The following is a 14,966-nucleotide window of genomic DNA, read 5'->3' on the forward strand; positions in this document are numbered from 1 at the left end:
GGAAACACCGGGACCGTCTGCATGTAATAGTCCGTGGAGGTGCTGCGGTGCTCGGCTGCACAGATAGGAAACCCCTCGGCTGACAGGATGTACCACTCTCTCACTCCGCTCTCTCTCACGCAGGCGCAGAACGTACGTGCTACTTGGCCGTCGGATGTAGTCCATGTTGGCTTTTGTCGCCGCTAGTTCTTTGATGTCAGTTTGGTGTGTCCGCACCTTAACAGTTTCCTGTACATAAGAGGGAGTCAGGTTTCATGTCTTACTTCTTTGGTTGTTTCAGACTCTGAGCTGCAGCATTATCATGTGGTCAAAGTGGAAATAGTGTGTATAACTCATCTGTTGTGTATTGTCAGGTAAGCGTGTGTGTCTCGGAGAGCAGCTGGCCAGGATGGAGTTATTCCTCTTCTTCACCTCCCTCCTTCAGAGGTTTTCTTTCTCAGCACCTGCTGGAGAGCAGCCCAGTCTGGATTACAAGTTAGGAGCCACTCTGTGTCCCAAACCTTACCGCCTCTGTGCCGTACCACGATGAACCACCGCCTGCCCCGAACTGAACCATCACCAACACACAGAGTCCCTCTGTCTAACTACAGTTATCTTTAATAACAATAATAATAGATAAATGGAAACTTCTTTGTCTTTCTTTAATAGGTTGTGTGAATAATGTTAGGGTGGTGGTTCTTCCTAAATTTCTTTATCTGTTTCAGAACATCCCTATCTACTTCACATCTTCTTTTAAGACTCTAGACTCCATCATTATGCCCTTTGTCTGGGCCAACAAGCCTTCTGGCATCTCTGAGACACACCTACAGAAGCCCATGGCTGACGGCGGTCTTTGCCTCTCTGTCTTTTGACATTATTATTGGACCTGTAATGAAAGAGCGTGCGTTCTCTGGAACCACATCCAAGGAAACACTTTCGGGCCCAGGTGGCCTGAGATTGAGTCCTATGATATGAAAGTTGAATATATTCAATGTCATAGTTGCATTTGGCCATGTTGTCGAGCTACTTTGCTGTCTACTGTGGTTATTCACTCACTCTACAGCAGGAAACGACACTTCAGAATAAGAGCTTGTGCCGGAAATTAACTGTACTTCAAAATAAAACGTTTTTTACAAACTTGACACATTTGCGAGTCATTTGCTGTCCATTCAGAGTCCACCCGGGACCCACTTTTGGATCACGACCCACCATTTGGGAACCACTGCATTAAATAATGTTGCTAACTCTGAGCAACTTTGAAAAATCAAATGGCTGATCACTATGACTGCTGTGAAATAAATCAATATATAACTTCTTGTCAATAACATAAGACGTCAGCTCCGCCAGATCTCTGATACTCATCATGTACACTATATGAGAAAAAATGAAATTACTGGGAGGCTGGCTCATTAAAAGGTTTAATCGTTAAGAAGCTGATCTTTTAAAATATATTTTCCCAACATTAATGAAGAGTAAAAATTAAAAACCCAAAAAGTAAGGTATTGTCCCAATTCTCAACAATGAGTGACTACAAAAGGCTCACTGTGAAATGTTTTTGCTCCTGCAGACAGGATGTGTCTCATCTTATCTGATGAGGAAGTTGAAAAAAAAAAGGCCCCATAGTGTTACATAACGCTGGTGACCTCTGAAGTGAAAAACAAGGCTGGAGCTTGAGCTCTTCCAGCTGGTTGTTGACTGTGTGTGCAGTGTGTGCAGTGTGTGTTATGGACACAGGGAGGCTTCCTGATCAGTTCAGTAAAAATAATGTCAGTAATCTGGAATACAGTGTAAGTTTTTACCTTGTACAACAGATGTATTGTTACGCAGACTGGTGTATGTAACAGTTGTGTTGAGTAGATAGCTGTGTCATGATCTCAAAATACGAGTTACTTCTGACCCAGTATCAAAGGCTGCAGCAGTAAAATAATTCAGTAATAATCAGTGATAAAGGTAAAAGAGACGTTTGACCTCCACCTCATGATTTTGCTTCTGTACTTCTTAATGACATAATGCTGTTCCTGTCACTATTGGTGCCCCATTGGTTTGCCGACCAGTGGGGCTAACTGGTATATTATGCTTTTGCTGTATCCTGTTGGAAAAACGGCAAAAACGTTCTTCCTGGAAGCGAAGGCTTCTAGGGCAGCCTTCTGTTTCTCTCTCAAGGAAAAAGATAAGTGTAGTTGGCTTAGCGTTTCTTCCAAAGCTAAATTAAATGGACGCGGTCCTTCTGCAGCTGCCATCTTGTCTGTTTACTTTTCGACTCCTACGGCGCAGCGCTGTCCTCATCATGTTACGCCCGCCCAGAGCCCGCCTCTTTCAGATAGACTGATCTGATTGGTCCGATGGCGATTCACCGGGCTCTGCTCGTCGGGACCAGATCCCCGTGCAGAGCAAATTCGAATTTGCTAGGGGCGGGGCATCTGGATTTCCAGGTTAGGGATGTCGCCCTCAGTATTTAGAACATGTGCTTGCAACATGAAAGTAGTAGAGGACTTAAAGACATTTATACCATAAATTGTTTCATAAACATTTACATTTAGAATGCAGGAAACTAAGACCTTGACACACCAAATTTTCTGGCAGAGGATCCCTGACCCCCCGTTTCAAATCTGTCCCCCAAAATATTGAAACGAAACCAACACCCTTGACTTACTGCAACAATACCATTAAGGGCACAGTGTGGGAGATTTAGGGGCATCTATTTGCTGAAATTGTATATCCTCCTGAGACCTGAACTTTTGTTTAGTATGCTGTTTTTAATTTCTCCGAGCTATTTGGGCTCAGTAGGACCCAATAAGTAAAAAAAACCAAAACTAAACATTGTCAACAATAATAAAGTCCCAATATCTTCAGTCAAGAACGTCCTAATTAACAGCGTCTTATCTTGTTACTGTTGCTGAAATTGGTGAAATCTGTTACCATATCAAACTACGAACATTATTAATCATAAATAAACAAGTTTCAGCCATAAAATGTGATCAGGTTTTGGGGTCAATTTTCAGAGTGGCCAAACAGAGCTTGACAGACTGCTTTAATGTTTTTTACTGAGACTATAAAGGAGGTAATCAGGCATTTGGGTGAGAGGCCACTTAAAGGTTTCCGAAAAACTCTCTTGCACATTTACTGTTGTGTATGAATGGTGCTGTATAAATACAATTGCCTTGCCTTACTGCTGGTGTGCTATTGGTTAAGCTGCCTGAGGCTGCGGATCCCTAATCTATAGGCTAGTTCCTACATTTGAATGTGGGTCCCATGTGGTTAGTAAATGGGCTGAAAAATGGGCCCCCAATGGGACTGTCCACCAGTTCAATATAGGCCCCGTGCCATTTGACCACATGGGTGGATTATCCAAGTGGGCCCCATATAAGATGCCCATTTTGGGGCCAACTTGGGGAAACCCACCCATGTGGGCGATTGACCCTTCGCTAAGTCCCGCCCCTGGACACAGACTGGCCAATTATAACGTAGCATCGGCCGGCTCAGACCAGCAGGGAAACTGACGCCCCCCGGAGATCAGTGCTGGCTGCAGCATGGGGGCGGAGCCAAACACCGTTCATCTGCACACACTGTGATGCCACACAACTGGTTCAATATCAGCAAAGTTTCCCTTTATATTCATTGTCTTGTGTGGCGATCAGCAGTGATGTGGTGGTTCACTGTTACACTGTGATCTGTAGCCTATAGTTCGGCTTTAGCTTCTAACTATCTTTGTCTTTTTAATCTGTTGTTGCTGCTGAGTCAGTTTGACATCCTGGATACATCCTTCAAACACAGACTGTAGACCCCTCTGTCTGCTTCTCTCTGGAATCACTCTTTCATTTCTCCAAAAATATGATTTCTTCAGGGAGTGCAGGTAGTTACAGTGTGGGCTCCATGTTTACTGCGACAGCTTGTTGGACCACCACAAAGGGGCGGGGCTTAGCTTATATGGAACCTGTGGACAGTCTAGCTAGGGACGGGACTTAGCGAAGGGTCAATCGCCCACATGGGTGGGTTTACCCAAGTTGGCCCCACATGGGTTATTCTAGTGCCACCTGGGTACCAAGAGGGTACAGGTCCAAAATAGGCATCTTATATGGGGCCCACTTGGATAACCAACCCATGTGGTCAAATGGCACAGGGCCTATATTGAACTTGTGGACAGTCCCATTGGGGGCCCATTTTTCAGCCCATTTACTACCCACATGGGACAAACATACAAATGTTGGCTGGGTTCTGACCTAATCCAAAGCTTTAATATATATATGATTCTAAAATGGTCCATTCTGCAGAAGGAAAACTTTGAGTATCTGAAGTTAAGAAAAAGCTGTTGAGTTTTGCTGCTTTTACATGAATAAAAGATCTGAGTACTAAAGTGCCAAAAATGTCTCCCTGTATTTTTGCTGTGCTTTTATTTTGAAGGTCAGGCACACAGACCACAAGTCTTATCCTGAAATCACAGTGACAAGGAATCAAAAACATTACGCCCATTTATTGGCTTTTACTAAGCGCTGTTCATTCACAGTAACAAACACTGTAAAGTAAATACACGAAGAGATGGAGACATTACACAGTGTCCTGGGCTTTGAGTGGATGGACGGCAGGAGTATTTTGATATTTCTGTGTGTCTTTCTGTTGTTGGCTCATGTTTTGAAGAACAGAGCGCCGCCAAACTTTCCTCCAGGACCGTGGGCTCTTCCTTTCATCGGCGACCTTCATCGCATTAATCCCAGCAGGATCCACCTGCAGATGGGAGAGGTATGTATCAGAGTGCACAAGTGTGTGTGGAGCTATTGAATTCCCTCAGGATCAATAAAATATTATCTTATAATCCGAATCTTTCAAGTAACCACAGGTATTATATTAATGTAGTGAAGTACAACTTCCCTCTGAGTTGTAGTGGAGTAGAAGTATAAAGTAGCAGAAAATAAGTGAAGAACAAGAACCTCAAAATAGTGCAATACTTGAGTAAATGTACTTAGATACTGTCCACCATTGAGTGAAATAAAATGTCTGAGGCTATTTAAAAGACTCTACCTCTGTAATTACAAAATTCAGAAAGGGAAAACAACATTTCAGAGCTGCTATACAACAAGTTTCAGATTTTGGACAGGTAGTTAATCGTTAACTCAAACCGAAGACTAATTTACACAGGATCAAAGATTTATTATACTTGTAAAATATGGAGTGCTGTGATAGCCATGTGATTACAGGCTATGCCATAGGCTTTAACTGCAAAGTCCAAGGTTCTATTTCAACCTTGGGACCTCTGTTGCATGTCATACCCCTGGCCCTGGCACCAAGTCATAGTGTAAATCAAAATTTTCAGTAATCCAATTTTTCAATTGTATATATATATAAAATAAATCCTGAGTAGTCAATGTGAATTTATGCCAAAGTTCTGTAAATGATTGGACCTCATTGTGCAGTACTTTATCCAATAAATATTTAATTGTACTCCAAGAGTCCCAGTTTAGCTCTGCATGTTGGATTTTTAATGACAGATTATTCCAAAGTTTTGTGGTCCTAGGGATATTAAGTGGTGAGGGGTGGTGTTAGTCTGTGGGCTGTGGGTAGATGGAGGCTGTTGAGTTGGTGGGTTCTGGTTGCTGTCAGTGGGGCTCACAGGGTTCTGGGTCTGGGCTGGGCTGGGGGGCTCGTACTCTTCAGGGGGCTGGTCAGAAGTGGGACAGCTCAGTGTGTGGGTGTTGTTGGTGGGGGCAGGCTTCTCCTATTGGGCCCTTTCCTTTAAAGATATTTGGGGGGGGGCACTTTGCCTTTAATGGACAGGACAGCTAAGTGTGAAAGGTGGAGAGAGAGAGGGGGGATGACATGCAGCAAAGGACCACAGGCTGGATTCGAACCCAGGCCACTGCGGCAACAGCCTTGTACATGGGGCGCCTGCTCTATCCACTAAGTCACCGACGCCGCCGGGCCCTTTCCTTTATAAGGAGAAAGTCCAGTTCAAACTGTTTGAGGTTCCCCTGCACTAAGACATTCCCATTCTTACACACGTTGACTGTCATCATGACAGTTTCTGGGCCCTCTGCCTCTTTGATTTTGAGCTTCCAGCCAATACAGATGTTCTCTTTCTTCACAGAGGGGTAGTGGGTACTGATGGCGGAGTGCCATGCCATTGGCCGGTCTGTGAGGAAGATCAAGTTGCTGACGTTTCCATTCTTGTGTAGGTCAGAAAAGAGTTGGTGCTTCTCAAAGTCAAGGCAAGGCAAGAGTCCTTCCCAGCATTCGGTGAACGCACATTGCAGCTGCCGCGCAGTGAGAAAACTTTGCTGCATTATTCAAGCAGCTGCAGCCAATTGTTTCAGGATGAAGCAGTGAACCAGGATGTTATACCTCAAAATAACGATGAGGGAGTTTAGGATAGAAGAAGAAATATTTATGCTGGTATCAACAATGCTAATTTTTAAAAAGGCTACAGTAGTCAAATCCAGAGGTTAAACATTAACCTGTGACCCAGGTGCATGTCTGTGCTGCAGCCCTCTGAAGCTAGACTCTTTTTTTTGGGTGTCATCCTCAGTGAACCAAAAACACCAGTCTGCTCTGTGTGTTCAGTTTGCAGAGAAATATGGAAACATTTTCAGCCTCCAGATCTTTGGTGGAAGAGTTGTAGTCCTATATGGCTACAAGCTTGTGAGAGAGGCCCTGGTCCAAAGAGGAGAAGACTACACAGATCGCCCCTCTGTGCCACTGTTTGAAGAATTATATCAGAGTAAAGGTAGCATGTGTTGTGTTTTGTTTAAAAAGTCACTTGTTAGTGTATTGTTAGGGTAGTAGCATCAAACTGTCTGTTAGTTATACTCATTTCCAAATACTTCTGGTCTAATACTGGTTTCTGTTTCCAAAGGTCTGGTGGGACGAAATGGCCCTCCATGGAAGGAGCAGAGGAGATTTGCTCTTCGTACACTCAAAAACTTCGGTTTGGGCAAGAAGACGCTGGAGACATCCATCCAGCAGGAGTGCCATTATCTCACTGAGGCTTTTGCCCTTGAACAAGGCACTGAACACATTTTACTTTTCAACAAGCAACAGCTAATTAGTAATAATGTGTCTTATAGTACATGTGATCTCTTGTCAATTTTGCCCCACTTTTGAAACAGAACAAACACTGTGGAGAACTGGACCGTGCACCTTAGACCATGTGACTCTCTGTTTCCCTGCTTTATTATCTAACAGGCCGCACCTGGCAATCTGTGTGTGTCCAACCTGTTAATCATCCACAATCATTACGTCTTCTTCTGCCTGTGGCTCATTGCACATTTTATGGTTTTGACTTTCCTGCATGTCTTGTCTACATTTTGTCTTTATTTTACAGGGAAGCCGTTTAACACCCAGTCACTGCTAAACAACGCTGTGTCCAACATCATCTGCTGCCTGGTGTTTGGAGAACGCTTTGAGTACACTGATAAGCACTACCAGAGTATTCTGAAGAACTTCAGTGAGCTAGTGCACTTAGAGGGAGGCATGTGGGCACAGGTGAGCCTCCTTTGTAGATGCAGTGATCTTTTTTAAAATCAGGATTGATCCTGTAAGTTAAAGGTCCAGTGTGTAAGATTTAGGAGGATAAATTGGCCGAAATGGAATATAATCTAATCAGTATGTTTTCTTTGGTGTATAATCACCTTAAAATAGGAATCATGATTTTGTTACCTTAGAATGAGTCTACATAGGCAGCAGGTAATCGTCTACGGAGATTGTTTTGTTGCACTGCCATGTTTCTACAATAGCCCAGAATGGACAAACCAAACACTGGCTCTAGTCAGGATCATTTGCTTTCACAGTTTAAATCACTGGGTAAACTTTGTACTCGTATTCGTCGTCCTCCGCTTATCCGGGTCCGGGTCGCGGGGACAGCAGCCTCAGCAAAGAAGCCCAGACAGTCCTCTCCCCAGCCACTTTCGTTAGCTCTTCCGAGGGAACCCCGAGGCGTTCCCAGGCCAGCCGGGCGATGTAATCCCTCCAGCGTGTCCTGGGGCGGCCCCGAAGTCTCCTCCCGGTTGGACATGCCCGTAACACCTCCCAAGGGAGGCGTCCGGGAGGCATCCTTGCCAGATGCCCAAACCACCTCCTCCCAATGCAGAGGAGCAGCGGCTCTACTCTGAGTTCCTCCCGGATGTCCGAGCTCCTCACCCTATTTCTAAGGCTGAGCCCAGCCACCCTGTGGAGAAAACTCATTTCGGCCGCTTGTACTCGCAATCTCGTTCTTTCGGTCACTACCCAGAGCTCGTGACCATAGGTGAGGGTTGGAACATAGATCGACCGGTAAATCGAGAGCTTCGCTTTCTGGCTAAGCTCCCTTTTCACCACAACGGACTGGTTAAGCGGCTGCATCACTGCTGACACCACCCCAATCCGCCTGTCAATCTCCCGCTCCATCCTTCCCTCACTCGTGAACAAGATCCCGAGATACTTAAACTCCTCCACCTGAGGCAGGACCTCCCCCCCGACCTGGAGTGGGCAATCCACCCTTTTCCAGCTGAGGACCATGGCCTCAGACTTGGAGGTGCTAATTCTCATACCAGCCGCTTCACACTCGGCTGCGAACCGTCCCAGCAAATGCTGGAGGTCACTGTTCGATGGAGCTAGGAGGACTACATCATCCGCAAAAAGCAGGGACGAGATCCTCCCGTCACCGAACCTGACACCCTCCACCACTCGGCTGCGCCTAGAAATTCTGTCCATGAAAGTTATGAACAGAACCGGTGACAAAGGGCAGCCCTGGCGAGTCCAACCCTCACCGGGAACAGGTCCGACTTACTGCCGGCCACGCGAACCAGACTCGCGCTCCTTCGGTACAGGGACTGGATGACCCTTAGGAAAGGGCCACCAACCCCATACTCCTGGAGCACCCCCCAGAGGATGCCCCTGGGGACACGGTCGTAAGCCTTCTCCAAATCCACAAAACACATGTGGACTGGTTGGGCGAACTCCCATACCCCCTCCAGCACCCTGGCGAGGGTAAAGAGCTGGTCCATGGTTCCGCGTCCGGGACGAAAACCACATTGTTCCTCCTCAATCTGAGGTTCAACTATCGACCGGACCCTCTTCTCCAGCACCCTGGAGTAGACCTTACCAGGTAGGCTGAGGAGTGTGATCCCCCTGTAGTTGGCACACACCCTCTGGTCCCCTTTCTTGAAGATGTGGACCACCACCCTGGTCTGCCACTCCAGAGGCACTGCTCCCGATGTCCACACAATGTTGCAGAGACGTGTCAGCCAGGACAGCCCTACAACATCCAGAGCCTTGAGATATCCAGGGCGAATCTCATCCACCCCCGGGGCTCCGCCGCTGCGTAGTTGCTTCACTACCTCAGTGACTTCTGCCCCAGAAATTGGACGACCCGCCCCCGAGACCCCCGGCTCTGTTTCCTCACTGGAATACGTGTTGGTGGGATTGAGGAGCTCCTCAAAGTATTCCTTCCACCGCCCGACAATGTCCCCAGTTGACATCAGCAGCTCCCCGCCCCCACTTTAAACAATGTGAGCAAGTTGCTGCCTTCCCCCCAAGGCGCCGGACGGTTTGCCAGAACCTCTTTGGAGCCGATCGATAGTCTTTCTCCATGGCCTCACCGAACTCCTCCCACGGCTGAGTTTTTGCCTTCGCAACTGCCGCTGCTGCGCTCCGCTTAGCCCGCCGGTACCCGTCAGCTGCTTCCGGAGACNGAACCTCTTTGGAGCCGATCGATAGTCTTCCTCCATGGCCTCACCGAACTCCTCCCACGCCCAAGTTTTTGCCTCCACGACTGCTGCCGCTGCGCTCCGCTTGGCCCACCAGTACCCGTCAGCTGCTTCCGGAGACCCACTGACCAACCATGCCCTGTAGGCCTCCTTCTTCAGCCTGACGGCTCCTCCAACCATGCCCTGTAGGCCTCCTTCTTCAGCCTGACGGCTCCTCTCACCTCTGGTGTCCACCAGCGGGTTCGGGGATTACCGCCGCGACTGGCCCCAGCGGCCTTGCGGCCACAGCTCACAACAGCCGCCTCGACAATGGCAGAGCGGAACAAGGCCCATTCGGACTCAATGTCCCCCTCTGCCCTCGGGACGCGGTCGAAGCTCTCCCGGAGGTGGGAGTTGAAGATCATCTGGACAGGTTCTTCCGCCAGGCGTTCCCAGCAGACCCTCACTGTTCGTTTGGGCCTGCCAGGTCTGCGCGGCGTCCTCCCCCGCCATCTGATCCAACTCACCACCAGGTGGTGATCAGTTGACAGCTCTGCTCCTCTCTTCCCCCGAGTGTCCAGAACATATGGCTGCAGGTCAAATAATACAACTACAAAGTCAATCACTGACCTGTGACCTAGGCTGTCCTGGTGCCACGTGCACCGATGGACATCCTTATGCTCGAACATGGTGTTAGTTATGGCCAAACTGCGACCCGCACAGAAGTTCAATAACTGAACACCACTCGGGTTCAGATCGGCAGGGCGTTCCTCCCAGTCACACCCCTCCAGGTCCTGCTGTCATTGCCCACGTGAGCATTGAAGTCCCCCAGCAGAACAATGGAGTCCCCGGTCAGGGCACTGTCCAGCACCCGTCCCAGGGAGTCCAAAAAGGGCGGGTACTCTGAACTGCTGTTCGGCGTGTAAGCGCAGACAACAGTCAAGACCCATTCCCCGACCTGAAGGCGCAGGGAAGCAACCCTTCCGTCTACTGGGGTGAACCCCAACGTACAGGCAGAGAGTCTGGGGGCTATCAGAAAGCCCACCCCGGCCCTCCGCCTCTCACCCGGAGCAACTCCAGCAAAGGAGAGAGTCCAACCTCTCTCAAGGACTTGGGTTCCAGAGCCGGAACTATGTGTCGAGGTGAGGCCGACTATATCTAGCCGGTAGCGCTCAACATCTAACATTCAATGTCCCAAGAGCCAACTTCCGTAGCTGAGGATCGGACTGCCAAGGCCCCCGCCTTGGTCTGCTGCCCGATCTACACTCACCGAACCCTTCTGGATCCCTCTGCAGGTGGTGGGCCTGCAGGGGACAAGCCCATGTAGCCGGTTCGGGCTGGGCCCGGCCGCACCCCATGGGCGAAGGCCTGGCCACCAGGCACTCGCCCACAGGCCCCAACCCCGGGCCTGGCTCCAGGGCGGGGCCCCGGTAACCCTCCAGGCCGGGTACTCAAGCTCTCGTTGTTTTCCATCATGAAGGGTCTTTTGAAAAAGACTTGTTCAAACTTGCTTTCTTTAATTTGGCTGAAAAAAATGAACACTAAGGGAAATATCAAGACAAGGAATCTTCTCACAATGCATGGAGGGTTTCATCCCAAGTCCAGCACCCTGAAACTGTACACTAAGCAGAATGAGGGGGCTGAGGACTGGTGAGCATCAGAGCCACTGTCCAGGATGAAACAACCAAGATCCAGGAATACGTCAGGAAGATGGCCCCTAAAGATGAGCTGCTAAGTGAATACCTCAGGCAGCAGAAGAGGAGGACGAACCATCATGTAAGAACAAGCCCCTGCACGGCATGTACCACCGACAGATTGAAGATGTGGCCGGCATCAAGAAATCCTACCAGTGGCTGGAAAAGGCTGGACTGAACTGGACAGCACAGAAGCACTAATCATGGCAGCACAGGAACAGGCACTTAGTACGAGATCAATAGAAGCGGGGGTCTACCACAGCAGACAGGACCCCAGGTGCAGGCTGTGCAAAGATGCTCCTGAGACAGTTCAGCACATAACAGCAGGGTGTAAGATGCAAGCAGGAAGAGCGTACATGGAATGCCATAACCAAGTGGCTGGCATAGTGTACAGGAACATCTGCACTGTGTGAGGGCTGGAAGTCCCAAGGTCAGAATGGAAGACATCTCCTAAGGTGGTTGAGAATGACCAAGCTAAGATCCTGTGGGACTTCCAGATCCAGACTGACAAACTGGTGATGGCTAACCAACCGGACATCATGTTGATCAGCAAACAACAGAAGAAGGCGTGGTAATAGGTGTAGCAATCCCGAGGTGTGTCCTCCGTAAGCTTGGGTCCTCTACCAGAGGCCTGGGAGTTTGGGGGTTCTGCACAGTATCTTAGCTGTTCCTAGGACTGCACACTTCTGGACTGAGGCGTCAGACGTTGTTCCTTGAATCTGCCGGAGCCACTCTCCCAGTTTGGAGGTCACAGCCCCAAGTGCTCCAATTACCACTGGCACCACTGTTGCCTTTACTCAAAACATCTTTTCTAGCTCCTCTTCAGTCCTTCGTATTTCTCAAGCTTCTCGTGTTCCTTCTTCCTGATGTTGCTGTCGCTTGGGATTGCTACATTTATCAGCACTGTTTGTCGATCAATACAATGTCTGGTTGGTTAGCCATCACCAGTTTGTCAGTCTGGATCTGGAAGTCCTGCAAGATCTTAGCTTGGTCATTCTCAACCATCTTAGGAGGTGTCTTCTATAGCAGACTCCTGTACTAAAAATATCTAAAGTGTAAATACTCATTATATTGCAATATTGATTCACTGTGATTTATGGGTAGTGCTTTTTGACAAATCCAATACTGATAAATTAGTTTAGCCTCCACTTGGGTCTGTTACCTGTTTGCTGATGATCTGGTCTTCATGCTCTGTAGATTTATAACGCAGTACCCTGGCTGATGAAGTGGCTGCCTGGACCTCACAGGAAGATATTCACTATGACACAATATATGATTGACTTTGTACAAGCCAAGATCAGTGAACACAGAGGGAGCTTTGACCCGTCCTCACCAAGAGACTACATCGACTGCTTCCTCACTGAGATGGAAGAGGTGAGTGTTTTTATGTGTCTGTGTTGTGTTTGCTCTCTTTGCATCTGCTGATGAAATATGCCAACCGACACTACAAACTGTTCTTTGTGTTATTGACAGATGAAGGACAAAGATTCTGGTTTTGATTTAGAGAATTTGAGTATTTGTGCTCTGGACCTGTTTGGTGCTGGAACTGAAACCACAACCACGACTTTACACTGGGGACTGCTGTACATGATCTACTACCCTCACATACAAGGTATGTGTATGTATGAGTAATATCTGTCCCAACTGTAAGTGTCCTGACAAGTATCAGAGGTCCCTCAGTCGTCCACGCAGCACTCAGCCTCACTCTGTTTCCTGCTGTCACTGTGTGCAGAGAGAGTCCAGGCTGAGATAGATACTGTTGTTGGTTCATCCAAACAGCCCTTGATGACTGACAGAGAAAACATGCCCTATACTGATGCCGTCATCCATGAGATCCAGAGAATGGCCGACATCATTCCCCTCAATTTGCTCCACATGACAAACAAGGACACCACACTGGACAAATACACACTGCCAAAGGTACATGATGCACATGTGATTGCTTTACAGTATGTGTGCAACGTTTAGCGTTACATTTAGGGACGCACCCATAGATAGATTACTGAACAGAGGAGCCCCTCTGGCCTTCACCTGCAACATTTTTTTGGGCAAATTTTGGCCAAAATTGATGCGACACAACAGAAAAACATCGGCCACCGCTGACTGACAGTCAACAAGGTGAATATCGGCCAATACTGATGTTTGGCCGATAAATTGGTGCATAACTAGTTGTATTGTTACTTGGCAGATGCATGACAATGCATCTCAGGCAACACAAAGCAGCGTAACAAATTACTTTCCACAGTAGTGCATTTAAAAACAGTAATGTGTAATACATTGATTGTTTGAGATACGACCCCAATACTGACTAAAACAAACTCGCCAGAGGAAGTACTTCCATTTATTGTTTTCATTCATGGTATCTTCTCAGGGCACCCCTGTCCTGCCCACGCTGACCTCAGTTCTACGTGATGAGACGATGTGGGAAACTCCACACTCCTTCAACCCTCAACATTTTCTGGACAAGGACGGCAAATTTAGGAAGAGAGAGGCCTTCCTAGCCTTTTCAGCAGGTCAGTCAGTAGTCTCTAAAACTGAGTTATATGTTCTGAGCTGCAGCATTATCATGTGGTCAAAGGAGAAATTGTGTGACTTTGTTCAAAATCAAATTTATTTATTTATAGCAGCTAACCCTAACCCTAACCCACATTTAAAAACAACTCACTTTGACCAAAACACACATGAGAGGCAACATAACATTCAAGTACACAGCTCACACATTTAGAGACACAACACACACAGGCATGCATCAGGGAAAGCCACATCAGGGGGACTCAAACACTGATGAATGAAAGTGGGTTTGGAGCCTGGACTTAAAAGAGTCAATGAAGGGGGCAGATTATAGTGTAAGATTTAATCATTAATCTTTAATCAGTAAAGTTGATTAAGGTTGAAGTTCATATAATAATGTTTTTATGTATCCATGTATGGCAAAACACTTTTACACAAGTTTGTATTCATATATTGAAAACACACACATACCATACCATGTACTGCCTGGAAGTGTAATAATAGACACACACACACTCTAAAGTTTTATATTGCATGAAGGCACAGGGGACCTTATAGAAATAGTCCCCAAGTTCCATATGTTTTTTAAAAATAGCGTGAAACCGAGTTCAAACCTAATGGTGGGAGAGTTTGGGGCTTTCCAGGCCGAGGGAAAAAGATTACACCATTAAGACATGTCCGGGCATGATCGGGCATGTCTGGACAAAGGCAAAAAAGGCCTGCCACCAATAGGTTTGGGCTCAGGTAGGAAGGGCTAAAAGAAAGAGGGTGGAGTTTCTCTCGAATCTTCACCAGCATAAAAGGGAGAGCTCAGAAAGTGAGTCTTCAGTCCTGCTCCGGAGCTTGACTCATGAGTTGTATGTGTTGAAGCTTGTGAACACATTAAACTCAATTGTGCCAGATTCAATTGGTCTCCAGTGTTTCTCTGAGTACCAGCCAACCGAACCTAAGATACTAAACTGACACAGAGGACGATTTGAAGATAAGGTGAGGACGAGGTCGGGAGCCATCTGGCCCAATTCCAGGCACCGATTTTCGCTTCATCAAGATCTGATTGGTAGGGAGATGCTGTTCCACAGGTCTGAGATGTAGGACGGGGCCAGACCATTAAGGGATTTGTAAACAAACA

General features: G+C 47.4%; 1 protein-coding gene across 7 annotated transcripts in view; it reads left to right on the forward strand.

Annotated features, from left to right (window-relative positions):
• Positions 1 to 14,966, forward strand: part of LOC126396200 (cytochrome P450 2J4-like) — a 37,515-nt gene that overhangs the window by 6,648 nt on the left and 15,901 nt on the right. Inside the window, exons 1-8 of one of the 7 annotated variants that reach the window (XM_050054085.1) lie at positions 4,102 to 4,716; positions 6,532 to 6,694; positions 6,824 to 6,973; positions 7,292 to 7,452; positions 12,524 to 12,700; positions 12,800 to 12,938; positions 13,059 to 13,246; positions 13,698 to 13,839. The exons of 4 other annotated variants lie outside the window; for them this stretch is intronic. In XM_050054085.1, the coding sequence (XP_049910042.1) occupies positions 4,516 to 4,716; positions 6,532 to 6,694; positions 6,824 to 6,973; positions 7,292 to 7,452; positions 12,524 to 12,700; positions 12,800 to 12,938; positions 13,059 to 13,246; positions 13,698 to 13,839 (1,321 nt within the window). In that variant the 5' untranslated portion in view covers positions 4,102 to 4,515. Of the gene's footprint in view, positions 1 to 353; positions 2,793 to 4,101; positions 4,717 to 6,531; positions 6,695 to 6,823; positions 6,974 to 7,291; positions 7,453 to 12,523; positions 12,701 to 12,799; positions 12,939 to 13,058; positions 13,247 to 13,697; positions 13,840 to 14,966 lie in introns of those variants that run through there. 2 more of the 7 variants (XM_050054080.1, XM_050054087.1) reach the window with 2 other exon arrangements.

The sequence above is a fragment of the Epinephelus moara genome, chromosome 10 (genome assembly GCF_006386435.1).
Source record: "Epinephelus moara isolate mb chromosome 10, YSFRI_EMoa_1.0, whole genome shotgun sequence".
Classification (NCBI taxonomy): Eukaryota; Metazoa; Chordata; class Actinopteri; order Perciformes; family Serranidae; genus Epinephelus; species Epinephelus moara.